Source organism: Ranitomeya variabilis, chromosome 8, assembly GCF_051348905.1.
Source record: "Ranitomeya variabilis isolate aRanVar5 chromosome 8, aRanVar5.hap1, whole genome shotgun sequence".
Taxonomy (NCBI): domain Eukaryota; kingdom Metazoa; phylum Chordata; class Amphibia; order Anura; family Dendrobatidae; genus Ranitomeya; species Ranitomeya variabilis.
This window is the reverse complement of record NC_135239.1, coordinates 162,626,466-162,642,244: the sequence shown is the minus strand read 5'-3', so window position 1 is coordinate 162,642,244 and position 15,779 is coordinate 162,626,466. Positions and strand designations below refer to the sequence as shown.

General features: G+C 42.3%; 1 protein-coding gene across 3 annotated transcripts in view; it reads right to left on the bottom strand.

Annotated features, from left to right (window-relative positions):
• Window positions 1-288: 288 nt before the first annotated feature.
• The window catches only part of TMEM184B (transmembrane protein 184B), a 54,087-nt gene continuing 38,596 nt past the window's right edge, over window positions 289-15,779 (bottom strand). For 2 of the 3 annotated variants that reach the window (XM_077276989.1, XM_077276988.1), the window contains exons 6-11: window positions 12,511-12,586; window positions 11,486-11,577; window positions 11,126-11,295; window positions 6,258-6,452; window positions 4,801-4,824; window positions 394-3,190 (exon numbers count right to left, since the gene is read on the bottom strand). In XM_077276989.1, the coding sequence (XP_077133104.1) occupies window positions 2,952-3,190; window positions 4,801-4,824; window positions 6,258-6,452; window positions 11,126-11,295; window positions 11,486-11,577; window positions 12,511-12,586 (796 nt within the window). In that variant the 3' untranslated portion in view covers window positions 394-2,951. Of the gene's footprint in view, window positions 3,191-4,800; window positions 4,825-6,257; window positions 6,453-11,125; window positions 11,296-11,485; window positions 11,578-12,510; window positions 12,587-15,779 lie in introns of all 3 variants that reach the window. The other variant, XM_077276990.1, reaches the window with a different exon arrangement.

The following is a 15,779-nucleotide window of genomic DNA, read 5'->3' as shown; positions in this document are numbered from 1 at the left end:
CGTGTCTTGATCCAATATCTCTTGGAAGTAAGGATTACCATCCTGATGATATGTTTATTCACATTGTGCATTGCAGATAAAAGTAGGACATCTATTTCTAGTGAATTCATTGGGTCTACCATTGGAAAGGTCACAAATATCGGAAAGGTCTCGAATAGTGGAAAGGTCTCGAATATTGGACAGGTCTCGGATATTGGAAAGGTCTCGAATGTTGGAAAGGTCTCGAATGTTGGAAAGGTCTCGAATGTTGGAAAGGTCTCGAATGTTGGAGAGCCGATGCTTAGAAACTTTCACCTTTATTAGAAAAAGGATTTCAGTAGATCTCCCCATATATTTGCAGAAAATCCCTGAACAGGAATTTACCCATCGTCTCAGAATTAAAGAGCAAGTAAATAGTTTAAGTAATTCAAACATTTTCCATTAATACGTTTTTTTTTATTTTTTAAAGAAACACACAAAAAAATAAAACTCCACACAATCGTTGACACCTCCCAAACCCGACATATATACGATATTGCACCTAAATGGGATCTTGATCCAAGCAGTTTTCACAATTTCTCTACTTTTAAAGGGATAGTGTTCTACGTAATGTTTTTCTAGGATACAAAAGTCCCGAGGTGCATACGACCATTCCCTCCATCTCTGCAAACAGCTCACCAACTCCCCACATCCAGCACCTACAAGTGTATAGGAAGCATACGTCTGCAGTGACCACAGAAATCCGAACGGTTAGTATCACTCATCACTGCAACGCAGTAGAGAAAATAATATCTACAAATATTTATAAAAATATACCTGTTTTATTTCCTCCGCCGCCAGAGCAGACAAGGGCTGCAGTCTGACCCCGGACGGTGGAGGGGAAATATAGCAGGGGACAAGCGAAAGGGCATAATGGGCAATTTATGTCTGTTCGCCACTTTTTAATAAATATAAATATTTTCTAAACACAGAAAAGCAAATGGAAGATGAAGGAAGACAGCCTGACTGTAGGTTGTGCATCAGTTATGGACCTATGGATTCTAATACCGTGTGTGGTCCCACTATTCCAGCATTTGTCCAATATGGCAGATAATGGTGCCCATTGAGAAGGGCTGGCATGTTATGGGGGTGCAGGTCTTAGAAAGTCTATATAGGCATCTCCCCAGCTCCAAGGGGCAGACAAGCGCTCACATGAAACTCCTTTAATGGTACAAATCTACTCTGTGTCCCGGACTTTTCTCCGCATTACTACTTATTCCCGCAATGTGTGACCCCAGACTATATGTGATCATCTACAGTATATGCTGCTTTGTGTAAAGCAGATCTGTCAAGCTTAAAGGGCCGGTCCACTACCGGAGACTCCCAGCATGAAATCCATCCAGGACCCCCAATACTGTATCCTCGAACCTGACTTAGCTCTGGTCCAGCAATGTCAGCGCTCCTCATAGCCAACCACCAGAACATTTTTGAAAACGTGAACATGGCAAACGTCTTCATAGGTCACACATAAGTAGCTCCACTTCCTGTCTAGCACTTCTCTCTGTGTGTTCTGGCAGTGACTAAAGAGGTGATGAAGCCTTAACAGTCTTTAAATGGGTATTACCATCTCAAAGATCCTATTCCAATATGTAGTAAGTGTAATAATAATAATATTAGCAAATATCTCCAATTAGCAATTAGTATAGTTCTTCTGATTTGCAATGTCACTTACCCCATGTGCAGGGCACTGTAGTAGCTTATGACCACTAACAGCTGTCACTATACGAGTGCCTGTAACCATGGATGCCTCAGCTGCTGCAATGCCCTGCACATGGGGATAACGACATAGCTAATCAGAGGAACTATACATTTCTAATTGGAGGTATTTGCCATTATTATTATACCTACTACATATTGGGATAGGATCTTTGAGATGGGAATACCCCTTTAACCACTCCTCAGCCCCGAGTTCTGTGTGTGTTAATTCCTGTCCTGTTTTTCACGTGTGTTGCTTGTGATCACCGATTAGGAGCCGTCATTGGTCGAGACTCTGTCCTGATCATGTGACGCACAGATCTGACTATACCGAGCCATGTGCCCATCATATGACCAGGACGGACCTTTCATACATTTTATGTAAACATATGTTCATATAAAAAGTACATGACAAAACCACAGAAAAACATCCATCATACAACGGATCAGCGCTGTTTGCTAAAACTGGAAACCCCCTTGGATTATTCATGTGACCGTGTGTGATGACATAGGGAAGTTGGAAGCGTAACCAGAAGACGATCAACAAGGATGTAAAATAAGTGACCCCAATGAACTTCCTAGACAGCAGTATTTTTGGGCAGGTTCTCGAAAAAAATGCTGAAATCAATAATGGAGGAGTGAAACCGTCACAGGAGTTGGGAAATAACCCACTGACAGCAGGACAGATGGAGGATGGAGCCACAGAGCTGCCGCAGTGGAGCTGGGCGAGGAGAAGTGGGACACACTTTCTAGATTTGTTGCAGGTTGCGAGCCATCCCTCGGCACTTGTGTCTGGAAGGTTTCCAGAGCTACGCGGACCTTTCCATAGACTTCCATGGGAGCGATGGATGCTACAGAGGTCCTTTGCCTATAGTGACTGATCCATTCTGCCTCAGACAGACGATCAGAGCCCAAGCACACTGCATCCATAGTAAGGCTGGAGAACTCAGAAGACGCCATCAGCTACTTCCAGCAATAGCATGGTCCAGGCCCTTACACGTACTAATAAAAAAATCGGAAATTGGCAGCAGGAGACGTCAAATCCTTCACTGATCCAAACCTCAGATCGCAACCTGCAACAACCCAATTCTATACTGATCTTACCACTATTCCCTGGACTCGTCTAAAGTAAAAGGCAGCACATTATTTGGTGAGAGTAAGCCCCAGATCGGAATAGACCCTGGCAGCCGAGTCCTCGCCCCTAGAAGTTAGCCAGTCAGGCTGTCTCTTCCTGCAGATCAGAATTCATCATCGGAGCTCAAGAGTAAGGTCTTCTCTGTGTCGCGAGCCCCCGACAGACTCTGGGAGCGGGAGATGATTTGTCCATTGCGCCAGCTTGTGCCCTGCTCCAAGGTGGACTGCTGCGTGTACTGCTGGTAGGCCGGGGAGAAGTTGTGGATGGCGTCCTGGACAATGTCATGAGGATTCATGGTTTCCTTCAAACTGCTTGAGATGCTCTTCATGGGGGCGCAGCGGCCTGAGAAGCAAAAAATACAGTTCCAGATAAGAAGGTGAATGTAAAAATATCATTATATTATGTACAACCAATGCATATCAGACACATCCTACATACTTCCTCCCCTGCCAGATCCACTTTATTCTGGGCGACCACATGGACAACCACTGACTGTAATGGCGGATTATGAGACGACTGCCTGGACAAGGCAGAGAGGACAGGAGAAAACCCATACAGGGCAGATCCGGTACCACTCACTTTTGTATCCTGATGCGAGCGGCACTCATCATGTCCCTTTAACAGGTGCCTACAAGGACATGTGCATTGCAAACGAGTGTCCTGCCCACGTCCAGCAGGCTCCTGCCCACTGGATGTCATCAGGCTCCTGCCCACTGGATGTCATCAGGCTCCTGCCCACTGGATGTCATCAGGCTCCTGCCCACTGGATGTCATCAGGCTCCTGCCCACTGGATGTCATCAGGCTCCTGCCCACTGGATGTCATCAGGCTCCTGCCCACTGGATGTCATCAGGCTCCTGCCCACTGGATGTCATCAGGCTCCTCACCACCCAATGATGAAGTGTATGGAGGAACTATTCTACATCTATCAGCAGGCTCACCATGCAGAAAGCTAGGCTTAAGGGTGAAACTTTATAAAACAGTGGCACAATGAGCAAAACAACGCCAAAAAACTGGCATGCGTGTGTTGCATAATTGTATTTTAATTGATGAGTATAAGGAGATACTGTTTCTAGCTGACCGTGCCGCTGTTGGGACAAGTCATTCCGCGCCTCTATCAGAATGGAGTTAGGTTAGACGGGGAATGAGGAGCCTTGGATCTTCACACAAGGTTATTACTACCAACGCATTTCGGCGCCTTAAATGTAATAAAAAAAAATAAACGTGACATTTGTTTTGTTCTTTTACCCCGCACCGAAACGCGTTGGTATTAATAAAACCTTATCCGAAGATCCAAAGCTCGTCATTTCCCACCTAACGACAACTCTTCCAGCAGCAGCCAGAAACAGATGACACACGGATGGTAGACAGATGCCACCCTTGTGCTATACGCATTTTACACGGACCCTTAGGCTTCTACTGGCCTGTTTCATCAGGGAGACTGGAAAAAAAAGGGCTGTGTCGCCAGGTGGTTGCACAGACACACGGACATGTGTGCAGCACCATAGATTATAATGGGTACGTGTATTATCCATGGAAAAAACGGACGCCACATGCACCTGAACTACGGACAAGTGAAGAGGTGGTGCAAAGCTCGACAAAAAAATATCATCCAGTATTAGACAGGTGATAAACTGGGCACATCGTCAGACTGGGTTTATACTGGTCTTGGATTAATCGGCACCGATATCTGGCACAGGGTTAGATAAGCCGCCCGTCACTTCCAGCAATGACACTATACACAATATACGGCTTTATGAGATCATCACTGTGACGGAGCAGTGTGACGTGTCGGCCGGTAACAAATTATCATGTATTTTACTTTTCGATAATGTATTTTACAATCATAGGTTACATATAATGTAAGAAGACTGATGTGAAGGAAAAAGAAGAAGTATATAAAATAGATGTATAAAGCTGAAAAAGAAATGCTGCAGACAGAGCTGTACCTACCGTATGGCCCGTACGTTGGGACGGCTGCAGGGCAAAAGCAAGGGGAAACAAAAGAGAAAGGACAGGATCAAGAAACACAGAGGTTATACAGAGATGGCAGTGGAAGAACACAGCGCCAATATTCACGAGTCACGCAAGCAAGCCGCTCATGTTCTCCCCACCCAAGCCGTCTGCTCACCGAGATAAGCCAGCACTTCTCCAAAACCACGGTGGTGCGTCCGGGCACAAATACACACATGCAACACACTTCCCTGGAATTAATATGTATTACCCAAAGCCGCTGAGAAAGTTCCCCTCCCCCCCTTGATTCACGCAGTCCTGACTAAACAACCTAGATCTAAAATAAAAAATAAACTGTGTTTGAAAGAAAGAATTGTCGCATCTGAACAATGGGACTTCTTAATCACAGCAATATGCAATCTTTACTATATTTGCTTTTACAAGTAGCACCATTCCTGTTTTTCTTGCATTATCTCTTACAGAATTGTACATATATATATATATATTTTTACTTGACAGCAAAGTAATGTAGAAAAAAAAAATAAAAAATTAAAAAAATACATGTCATTCCCACGACAACCACAAGGTGGCAGAATGCCTCCATTATTACACAGGACTGCTGGAAAGGAAAAGTGGCAAATCTAGAACCATAAACAGAAAATACCCTGTGTTATCAGTGGAATTACACGGACATTGGGGCACGCGATCGGCCTGAGAAACACAAGATTTTGTTTTGTTTTTACAATGAATATTAGTTAGTAAAAATAACATGGAAACACGATTCTCCAGCTCAGTACGGTTACAGATATTTTTCATTATTTAAGTGGAGAAAAAAAGAAAACCTTCAAAAGGTTTGTATATGAAAAAGAAAGAATTATTGGATTCTATTTAGAATGGAGTCCTCAGTGGTTGATACCTTTTAATGGCTAACTGAAAAGATGATGGTTTCTATTGTCATTTTTAAAACATGCGAGTTATTTTTCTGTTGATGAAGCTACTGCAGGGTTAGTTTTTAGCATGGCGAGCCGATTTATTATCTATACCATTTTTACTGCAGGGTTAGTTTTTAGCATGGCGAGCCGATTTATTATCTATACCATTTTTACTGCAGGGTTAGTTTTTAGCATGGCGAGCAGATTTATTATCTATACCATTTTTACTGCAGGGTTAGTTTTTAGCATGGCGAGCAGATTTATTATCTATACCATTTGGGGGTTAGATATGAAGGTTTTTCCAACCAACGGAGCAGCAGCAACTGGATCATTGTGGTTTGAGCTCACACATCACCACAAGTTAAGCATAAAAAAAAACTGCACGTTATCTGGTTAATGCCCTATTTGACCTTTTGTTAATTTTTTGCGGATTAATAGTTTATTTTTATTATTATTCTTACTGTACAGAAAGCTTTCCCACAGCACTGGATAGGATTCATGGAAGTGAGCAATGTGGGCACTCACCTTGGGCATCCAGCCGCTTGTCTAGATACACTCTGTAAGTAAACGCATAGCGCAGCGCTATGGCCGCAAAGAACATCTCCACACAGATGATGAAGTTCTGGTAGCCCGCAGCCACTGTGCCCTCGCCCACGGTAACCTCGGCTGAATGGATTTTTGGAATGGCGCCACATTTTTCCAGTATGGCCAAAAGCATCCCTGCAGGGCAGAAGCAAAACCATCAACACGATGTAACCAGTCACTGGGATGGGCTGAAGGGCGCGAGGTCCAGGATCGGCCTGTCCTCACAATCTAGAAGACCCAAGCAGATCAGCAGCAATTAACACATTATTAATATTACCAATTACCATATATTCATCTACCAGCAGCAGAAAATATTAGAGGATTTGCTTATTCCTTGTGAAAAAGCTTCAGATTGTCACCAGATTTCACCCTTTGACCCCCCCAAGCCGGTTTCCACCCCCCTGACCAGGCCAAATTTTACAATTCCGACCAATGTCACTTGACGTGCTTCAACGTATCCCACCGATTCAGAGATTGTTTTTTCTTGACACATTGTTATTATTCATATTAGAGGTAAATTTACGACGATTTTTTTTAATGTGTATTTGCGAAAATATCTGAATTTTTAAACTTAATTTTTATGCCCTTAAACCAGAGCGTTAGATCACACAAAATAGTTAATAAATAAACATTTCCCACATGTCTACTTTACATCATCATCATTTTTATAAACAATTTTTCTTTTGTTAGGAAGTTATAAGGGTTAAAATTTGACCAGCGATTTCTCATTTTTCCCCAAAAAAAAAAGGATAACTTTTTTTTTTTTTTTTTTTTTTAAAAGGGACCACCTCACATTTGAAGCGACTTTGGGGGTCTTATATGACAAAAAAAAACTAAAAGTGACACCATTCTAAAAACTGCACCCCTCAAGGTGCTCAGAGCCACATTCGAGAAGTTTATTAAACTTTCAGGTGCTTCACAGGATTAAAATAGGGAAATACTTTTGAAGCACAGTGCAAAGCTCAGAAGGGAAGGAGCGCCAGATTATAGTGCAGATTTGGCTGTTCTGGTTTGCAGGTGCCGGGACCCACTGGAAGACCCCTGAGGTGCCAGAACAGAAGAACCCCCCCATAAGGGACCCCATTTTACAAAAAACACATCTCAATGAATTCCTCTAGGGGTGCAGTGATCATATTGACACCACGGATGTGTCAGTGAAGAAATAATAATTACATTTTTACCATAAAAATGGTGTTTTAGCCCTTAAGAGCCAGACTTCCCCAGCCCACCCCCTCAAGTGACCCCATCTTGCAAATTACACCCCTCAAGGAATTTATCAACAGATGTAGTGACAATTTTGACTCAATGGGTGTTTTCCAGAAACAATCAGCAATGAATGTTGCATAGTGAAAATTGCAAATCTGCCATTGTAGTGACCAGTACATTATAGTGCCCAATACATTGCAGTGCTCCTACATTATGGCCAGCTCGTTCTTCTGGAGACATGCACCCATAAATTTGGCAAGCTGTCATAGCTATAGAAATGCCGCCAAACATGTGGACTCTAAATGTGATTTAGACACACTTGGGCTCAGAAGGGAGGGTGACATTTGAATTTGGGAGCGCAGAATTCCCTGGATTTCTTTTGGGGGGGCAAGGAGCGATAGCGCTTTTCCAGAGCCTTTGTGCTACTGGAAATGTGGAAGCCCTCTATATTACAAGGAATGTTCCGCCGGGGGTTCCGTCTGAATCGCGTATTGCAGAGATTTACACAGAAACCCCAGTGTAAGCGCTCAGCGCAGAGCGCAGGATAAATGTGTGCCGAGCCTTACTGTGATCTTTGGGAGGCAGAATGAACAAATCAACAGGAGGTGAAGAATTGGTTTATTTTTAACGCTGTTCCTCGTGCGGTATAAATGATTAGGAGACATTATTCTTCTGGTTGGTGCAATTACAGCGATACCAGATTTAGATCGTCCTAATGTTTGGCTGCTGTCACACACTAAAAGACGCTCTTTTTTTTGCCATATTTTTTTTTTTTATTTGTTTCTGTCGACACAGTCATGAGAGGGCTCGTTTTATGCAGGACAACTTGACTTTTTATTGGTACCATTTTCTGGCACATATGGTAACAATTTTTGATCGGTTTCTATTCCGATTTTTGGGAGGCAGAATGAACGAAAACCAACAATTCAGGAATTGCCTTTTTATGCCGTCCCGCATGTAGTAAAACTGTTAGGGCTGCTTTATTCTTTGGGACAGTACGATTACAGCGATACCACACACACACATATATATATATATATATATATATATATATATATATATATATATATATATATACATATACATATATATTTATTTATTTATGTTTTGCTGGTTTTACACAAAAACAATTTTAGAGAAAAAAGTATTTTTCCATCACTTTATTCGGAGAGCTACAACTTATTTTTCCGCTGATGGAGAGGTATGGCGGCTTGTTTATTTTGCGGGACAAGATGTTTTCAGCGGTACCATGCTTATTCAAATTCGTCTTTTTGATAGTGTTTTATTCCATTCTTTTTGTCGGTATGATGAAAATACACAGTTTTTTTTGCCAGGTTTTTTTTTTTATGGAGCGCACCGATTGGGTTAATTAGAGTGACCGTTTTATTGATCCGGAAGCAGCAATTTTTTTTTTTACTTAGTCCTTCTATGGGATGCTAACATTTATTAGTCTGATTGCTGGTATAATGCATTGTAATGCCCCAGAATTGAGATACTTTATACCTGTCAGTGCTGCACTGATAGAAGCCTGTTAGACCATGGTCATGGCATGGTCCAACAGGCTGGCCGTTGCAGGCAGACCCGGTGGTCATCATAACGACATCAAATTGACAAGGGCAATGATCAGGCCCTCAAGATGAAGCTGATCTGAAAGGAGTTGGAACCCCCTCCCTCTCCCAGCTTTATAAATGCTGCGATCGCCATCAATAGGTGTGGCTTGACTTGTGGCTTCTAGACATTGTAGAGTCCGTCCAGCAGGTACAATGCCAAGACTTGCAGTTCTGCTGAACTAATCTTCGGCCTCCATCTAAATACCTACAGTTATATGAAAAAGTTTGGGCACCCTTTTAAGCTTAATGTTTTATAAAAATTGTTTTTTTTTGCAACAGCTATTTCAGTTTCATATATCTAATAACTGTTGGACACAGTAATGTTTCTGCCTTGAAATGAGGTTTATTGTACTAACAGAAAATGTGCAATCTGCATTCAAACAAAATTTGACAGGTGCATAAGTATGGGCACCTCACCAGAAAAGTGACATTAATATTTAATAGATCCTCCTTTTGCAAAAATAACAGCCTCTAGTCGCTTCCTGTAGCTTTTAATGAGTTCCTGGATCCTGGATGAAGGTTTTTTGACCATTCCTCTTTACAAAACAATTCCAGTTCAGTTAAGTTTGATGGTCGCCGAGCATGGACACTGACAGCCCTCATCAAATGATCCCACAGATGTTCAATGATATTCAGGTCTGGGGACTGGGATGGCCATTCCTGAACAGTGTAATTGTTCCTCTGCATGAATGCCTGAGTAGATTTGGAGCGGTGTTTTGGATCATAGTCTTGCTGAAAGATCCATCCCCTGCGTAACTTCAACTTTGTCACTGAATCATGAACATTATTGTCAAGAATCTGCTGATACTGAGAGGAATCCATGTGTCCCTCAACTTTAACAAGATTCCCGATGCCGGCATTGGCCACACAGCCCCAAAGCATGATGGAACCTCCACCAAATTTTACTGTGGGTAGCAAGTGTTTTTCTTGGAATGCTGTGCTTTTTTGCCGCCATGCATAATGCCTTTTTGTATGACCAAACAACTCAATCTTGGTTTCATCAGTCCACAGGACCTTCTTCCAAAAAGAAATTGGCTTCTCCAAATGTGCTTTTGCATACCTCAGCCGACTCTGTTTGTGGCGTGCTTGCAGAAACAGCTTCTTTCGCATCACTCTCCCATACAGCTTCTCCTTGTGCAAAGTGCGTTGTATAGTTGACCGATGCACAGTGACACCATCTGCAGCAAGTTAATGTTGCAGCTCTCCGGAGGTGGTCTGAGGATTGTCCTTGGCTGATCTCACCATTCTTCTTCTCTGCCTTTCTGATGTTTTTCTTGGCCTGCCACTTCTGGCCTTAACAAGAACTGTACCTGTGTTCTTCCATTTCCTTACTATGTTCCTCACAGTGGAAATTGACAGGTTAAATCTCTGAGACAGCTTTTTGTATCCTTCCCCTGAACAACTATGTTGAATAATCTTTGTTTTCAGATCATTTGACAGTAGTTTTGAGGAGCCCATGATGCCACTCTTCAGAGGAGATTCAAACAGGAGAACAACTTGCAAGTGGCCACTTTAATTAGCTTTTCTCATGATTGCATACACCTAGCTATGAAGTTCAAAGCTCAATGAGGTGACAAAACCAAAAAAAGTGCTTTAGTAAGTCAGTAAAAAGTAGGTAGGAGTAGTTAAAACAAGAAAATGATAAGGGTGCCCATACTTATGCACCTGTCAAATATTGTTTGAATGCAGATTGCACATTTTCTGTTAGTACAAGAAACATCATTTCAAGGCAGAAACATTACTGTGTCCAACAGTTATTAGATATATGAAACTGAAATAGCTGTTGCAAAAAAAACCAATTTTTATAAAACATTAAGCTTAAGATTAATAGGGGTGCCCAAACTTTTTCATATAACTGTATATGGGCCCACTACTCAGTCTGATCTGTGACCCTGCACGGTGTGGTGCCATGTTTATTCCCCTGCACAGAGACGCTCACATGCCTATCAGACTACTCTTGTGGATATTCATGATCAAAAAGCATAATCGCACCTTGCCAGAAGGAAAGAAAAATCACCGACTTCACCATGAAGAACTTTAACACCGGGCTGTAGGGACTGAGCAGCTCTCGTGTGGCAAAGTAAAAGAGGAATAGGGCGTAGAGCGCCAGGCTGACCGAGATGTTGTAAATGATGGTCACGTAGAGGTAACCACTGGCCACGCTACAACGAGAGAAAGGCTGGGTTATAATGTGCACAGACACCAAACATCTGCATCTACCTACAATAGTGACACGTACTATGTAACACGTTACGGATATGGGCTGCAAGGATCTCACGTCAGCTCCCAAGATAGGAATAGATCTACAGAAGCCGTCCTGGATCACAGCCACAATATACAGTCAGTACTTACTTAAAATCACCATCCCGATATTTGCCAAAAGCTTGAAGTATGACAGTGATTGCTGCCATTAATGGTTTAACCACACAGAACTGCAGGGTCGCCTGTGAGGATATAATATTACATATCATATTAATGATCCAAGTATTAGAAATGCCTGTATTATAAAAGTAATTATACAAATCACAAATTCTTACACTCCCTCAATATATTTCACATATTAATATGTACTGTATTTGCTGGTTTAGAGAGCAAAAAACATGAAAAATATATTTCCTACTACAGTAGTTAAAACTTTCTTGGTAGAGCAAAGAATTGGAGGGGTCAATGCTGGTAATTCTAATGGAGAACAGCAGAATAAAGAGGTAATAGTCCTATTTCTCATTTTACGGTTACTCTACAGAATGTCGTAATACACACATAGCTTTACATTGTGTGCAATACACACATAGCTTTACACCATGCACAATATGTACACTGTCTGCAGCACGCAACGCTGCTGCTGCAAACAAGATGCAGCTCTACCGATACTTAGCGCACTGCACTGAGCTACAACATGCACGCAGCTCAGCTACATCAGGAAAACAAATGCACAGATTTTTAAAAGCTAATTATAGTTATGTGACTGATCAAATGACCTTAAGGGTCATCCGTGCAGGTACTGGTAGCTTCCTCTCCTGCCCTGCACAGATCAGGCTGATCAGTGTAGGGCAGGAGGAGAGAGATCTGTGCCGCTGCATAGTTCGCTCAGTGATCGGAAAGGACTTTGTGAGCGTGTTCTCCTTGATCATAGAAAGCTAACTCCAGACTATAAGAGTAACACCATAATGTGATAATTTACATTTTAAAATAGAAGTTCTCTTATTGATTCGTGAACATTTACCATTGAGAACACAACTTGATGCAAAATGTTTTGGTGCCTTTTAGAGGGGTGGGGGTGGGACGACAACTCACAGGGGCTGTGATTTTACACCTCTGACAAACACAGTACTAAATTGATGAAATTTAGATTTCAATCTCCTATCGCCAGAACTCACCTGTTTACAAAACCGTAAAAAACCTATAGAATAAGTCTTCCCCCAAAGACAGCAAGTGCCATATATACAACTAGACCTGCGGGTAGAGGAAGAAAAGTGGTGTAAGAGGCAGAAGCAACTCATACAGTATACACTATCATCAGTGACTGGGGATTTTTGCTTTATATTTATATACGGCAGATTTGCTGCAACTGAAAATCTTCCACACATGTGAATTGGATTTCTACAGTCACATCAAAGCTTTCAGTATTCCTCAAAGCTGGAATTCAGCAAAAAGATTTGTAGGACGCTGGTCCAGTGGCCAAGTCAGTAGTCCGTGTCCTCTGGACCAGAGCCCTGAGGTACCTTCTAATATCTGCCGACATTCCCGATGCTTCATCTGATTAGTAGGCGCGGTACAATGTCATATATGCATCATGATGCACTTATGACGTTGCACCTGACCTACTAATAAATCAAAGAAGGCGCCGTGGATGCCTGTAGATAGGAGGTGGTTTGCGGGGTTCTGGTTCAGTAACCAAGAGGACTGATGTGGCTCTTGGACCAGGGTCATAAGATATAAATTAAAAATAAACTAAAATTATTTCCTTGTGCTTTTGACGTTACTGAGAGTGGGAAATGTGTGTAAGATGCCATTTGGTTTACGAGGTATGACCAGAAGACTTGTATGGCCCAGTAATAGAACAGGTCAAATGTATGCGAGATGGAGGTCCCAGACCATCTTTTAAATGGAGATAAAAACTACGTACCATCGTGCTTTGATTTTGTACACTTCTTATACACAGAGAATTGTGATAAACTGCCCTGTTAAATACTGTATATATTATATATAAAAAATAAAAGGAACACTTAAGCAACAGAATATAACTCCAAGTAAATCAAACTTATGTGAAATCAAACTGTCCACTTAGAAAGCAACACTGTTTAACAATCAATTTCACATGCTGTTGAGCAAATGGAATAGACATCAGATGGAAATTATTGGCAATTATCAAGACACACTCAATAAAGGAGTGGTTCTGCAGGTGGGGACCACAGACCACATCTCAGTACCAATGCTTTCTGGCTGATGTTTTGGTCACTTTTGAATGTTGGTTGTGCTTTCACACTTGTGGTAGCATGAGAAGAACTCTACAACCCACACAAGTGGCTCAGGTAGTGCAGCTCATCCAGTATGGCACATCAATGCGAGCTGTGGCAAGGTGGTTTGCTGTGTCTGCCAGCGTAGTGTCCAGAGGCTACCAGGGACAGGCCAGCACACCAGGAGACGTGGAGGGGGCCGTAGGAGGGTAACAACCCAGCATCAGGACCGCTACCTCAGCCTTTGTGCAAGGAGGAACAGGAGGAGCACTGCCAGAGCCTTGCAAAATGACCTCCAGCAGGCCACAAATGTGCATGTGTCTGCACAAATGGTTAGAAACCGACTCCATGAGGATGGTCTGAGTGCTTGACGTCCACAGATGGGGGTTGTGCTCACAGCCCAGCACCGTGCAGGACCCTTGGCATTTGCCACAGAACACTAGGATTGGCATATTCACCACTTGTGACCTGTGCTCTTCACAGATGAAAGCAGGTTCACACTGAGCACATGTGACAGACGTGACAAAGTCTGGAGACACCGTGGAGAGCGATCTGCTGCCTTCAGCGTGACCGGTTTGGCAGTGGGTCAGTAATTGTGTGGGGTGGCATTTCTTTGGAGGGCCGCACAGCCCTCCATGTGCTCGCCATAGGTAGCCTGACTGCCATTAGGTACTGAGATGAGATCCTCAAACCCCTCGTGAGACCATATGCTGGTGCGGTTGGCCCTGGGTTCCTCCTAATGCAGGACAATGCCAGACCTCATGTGGCTGGAGTGTGTCAACATTTCCGGCAAGATGAAGGCATTGAAGTTATGGACTGGCCCGCCCGTTCTCCAGACCTGAATCCCATTGAACACATCTGGGACATTATCATGTCTAACACCATCCACCAACGTCATGTTGCACCACACACTGTCCAGGAGTTGTCGGATCTTTAGTCCAGGTCTGGGAGGAGATCCCTTAGGAGACCATACGTCGCCTCATCAGGAGCATGCCCAGGCGTTGTAGGGAGGTCATACAGGCACGTGGAGGCCACACACACTACTGAGCATCATTTCCTTGTCTTGAGGCATTTCCACTGAAGTTGGATCAAAAGGTAACTTTTTTTTTTTAAATCATGTATTTTTTATTAAAGCATATGACACGCCATTATCACAGTCCGATACAATTTCCAGACAAATACCGTACATTAGATACATGACCTGATAATATATTTTCATTTTACTAAACAACACCCTTACTACCTAACCAACCCCCCTCTCCCTCCCCCCAATCTCTTTCCCATTATCCAATACAACCATCTGATCAAAAGGTAACTTCATTTTCCACTTTGATTTTGAGCATCAATCCAACTCCAGACCTCCGTGTGATAGTAGTTCGATTTACATTGATAATTTTTAGGTTTTATTGTTCTCAACACATTCCACTATGTAATGAATAAAGATTTACAACTGGATTATTTCACTCAGTGATATCTAGGATGTGGGATTTTAGTGTTCCCTTTATTTTTTTGAGCAGTGTAATATATATCTTTCTTCTCAGCCCCAATGGGGTTGGTCTTTGTTGTCCTTTCTCATTCTTGGGTCCTCTACCTCTAGAGGACCAGAGAATGAGAAAGGACAACAAAGACCACCCCCATTGGGGGCGAGGAGGAAGTTTTTATATATATATATTTTTTGGTTGATAAAACACAAACAAATCAAAATCCAGTTTTCACTTCGAGCTCAGCTTATATTATCAGTAGCTGTTCAGGGCCTGGCTACAATATATTCGGCGACTTTTCCTGGTAGTTGTCACATATGAGGTCTACACTTTTCTCTTAAGAATTATTAGTGCACGGAAACAGAAGAAGTCTAAGGCTAGGGTGACACGCAGTACAACCCCTGGCAAAAATTATGGAATCACCGGCCTTAGAGGATGTTCATTCAGTTGTTTAATTTCGTAGAAAAAAAATCAGATCACAGACATGGCACAAAACTAAAGTAATTTCAAATGGCAACTTTATGGCTTTAAGAAACACTATTTCTGTTATGCTGTAATGTCTATTGTCTGTACAAGTCCCCTCTATAATTTGTAAAGCGCTGCGGAATATGTTGGCGCTATATAAATAAAATTATTATTATTATTATTATTATTATTATTATTATTAAGAACAAAAGATGTGGTAGTCAGTAATGATTACTTTTTTTA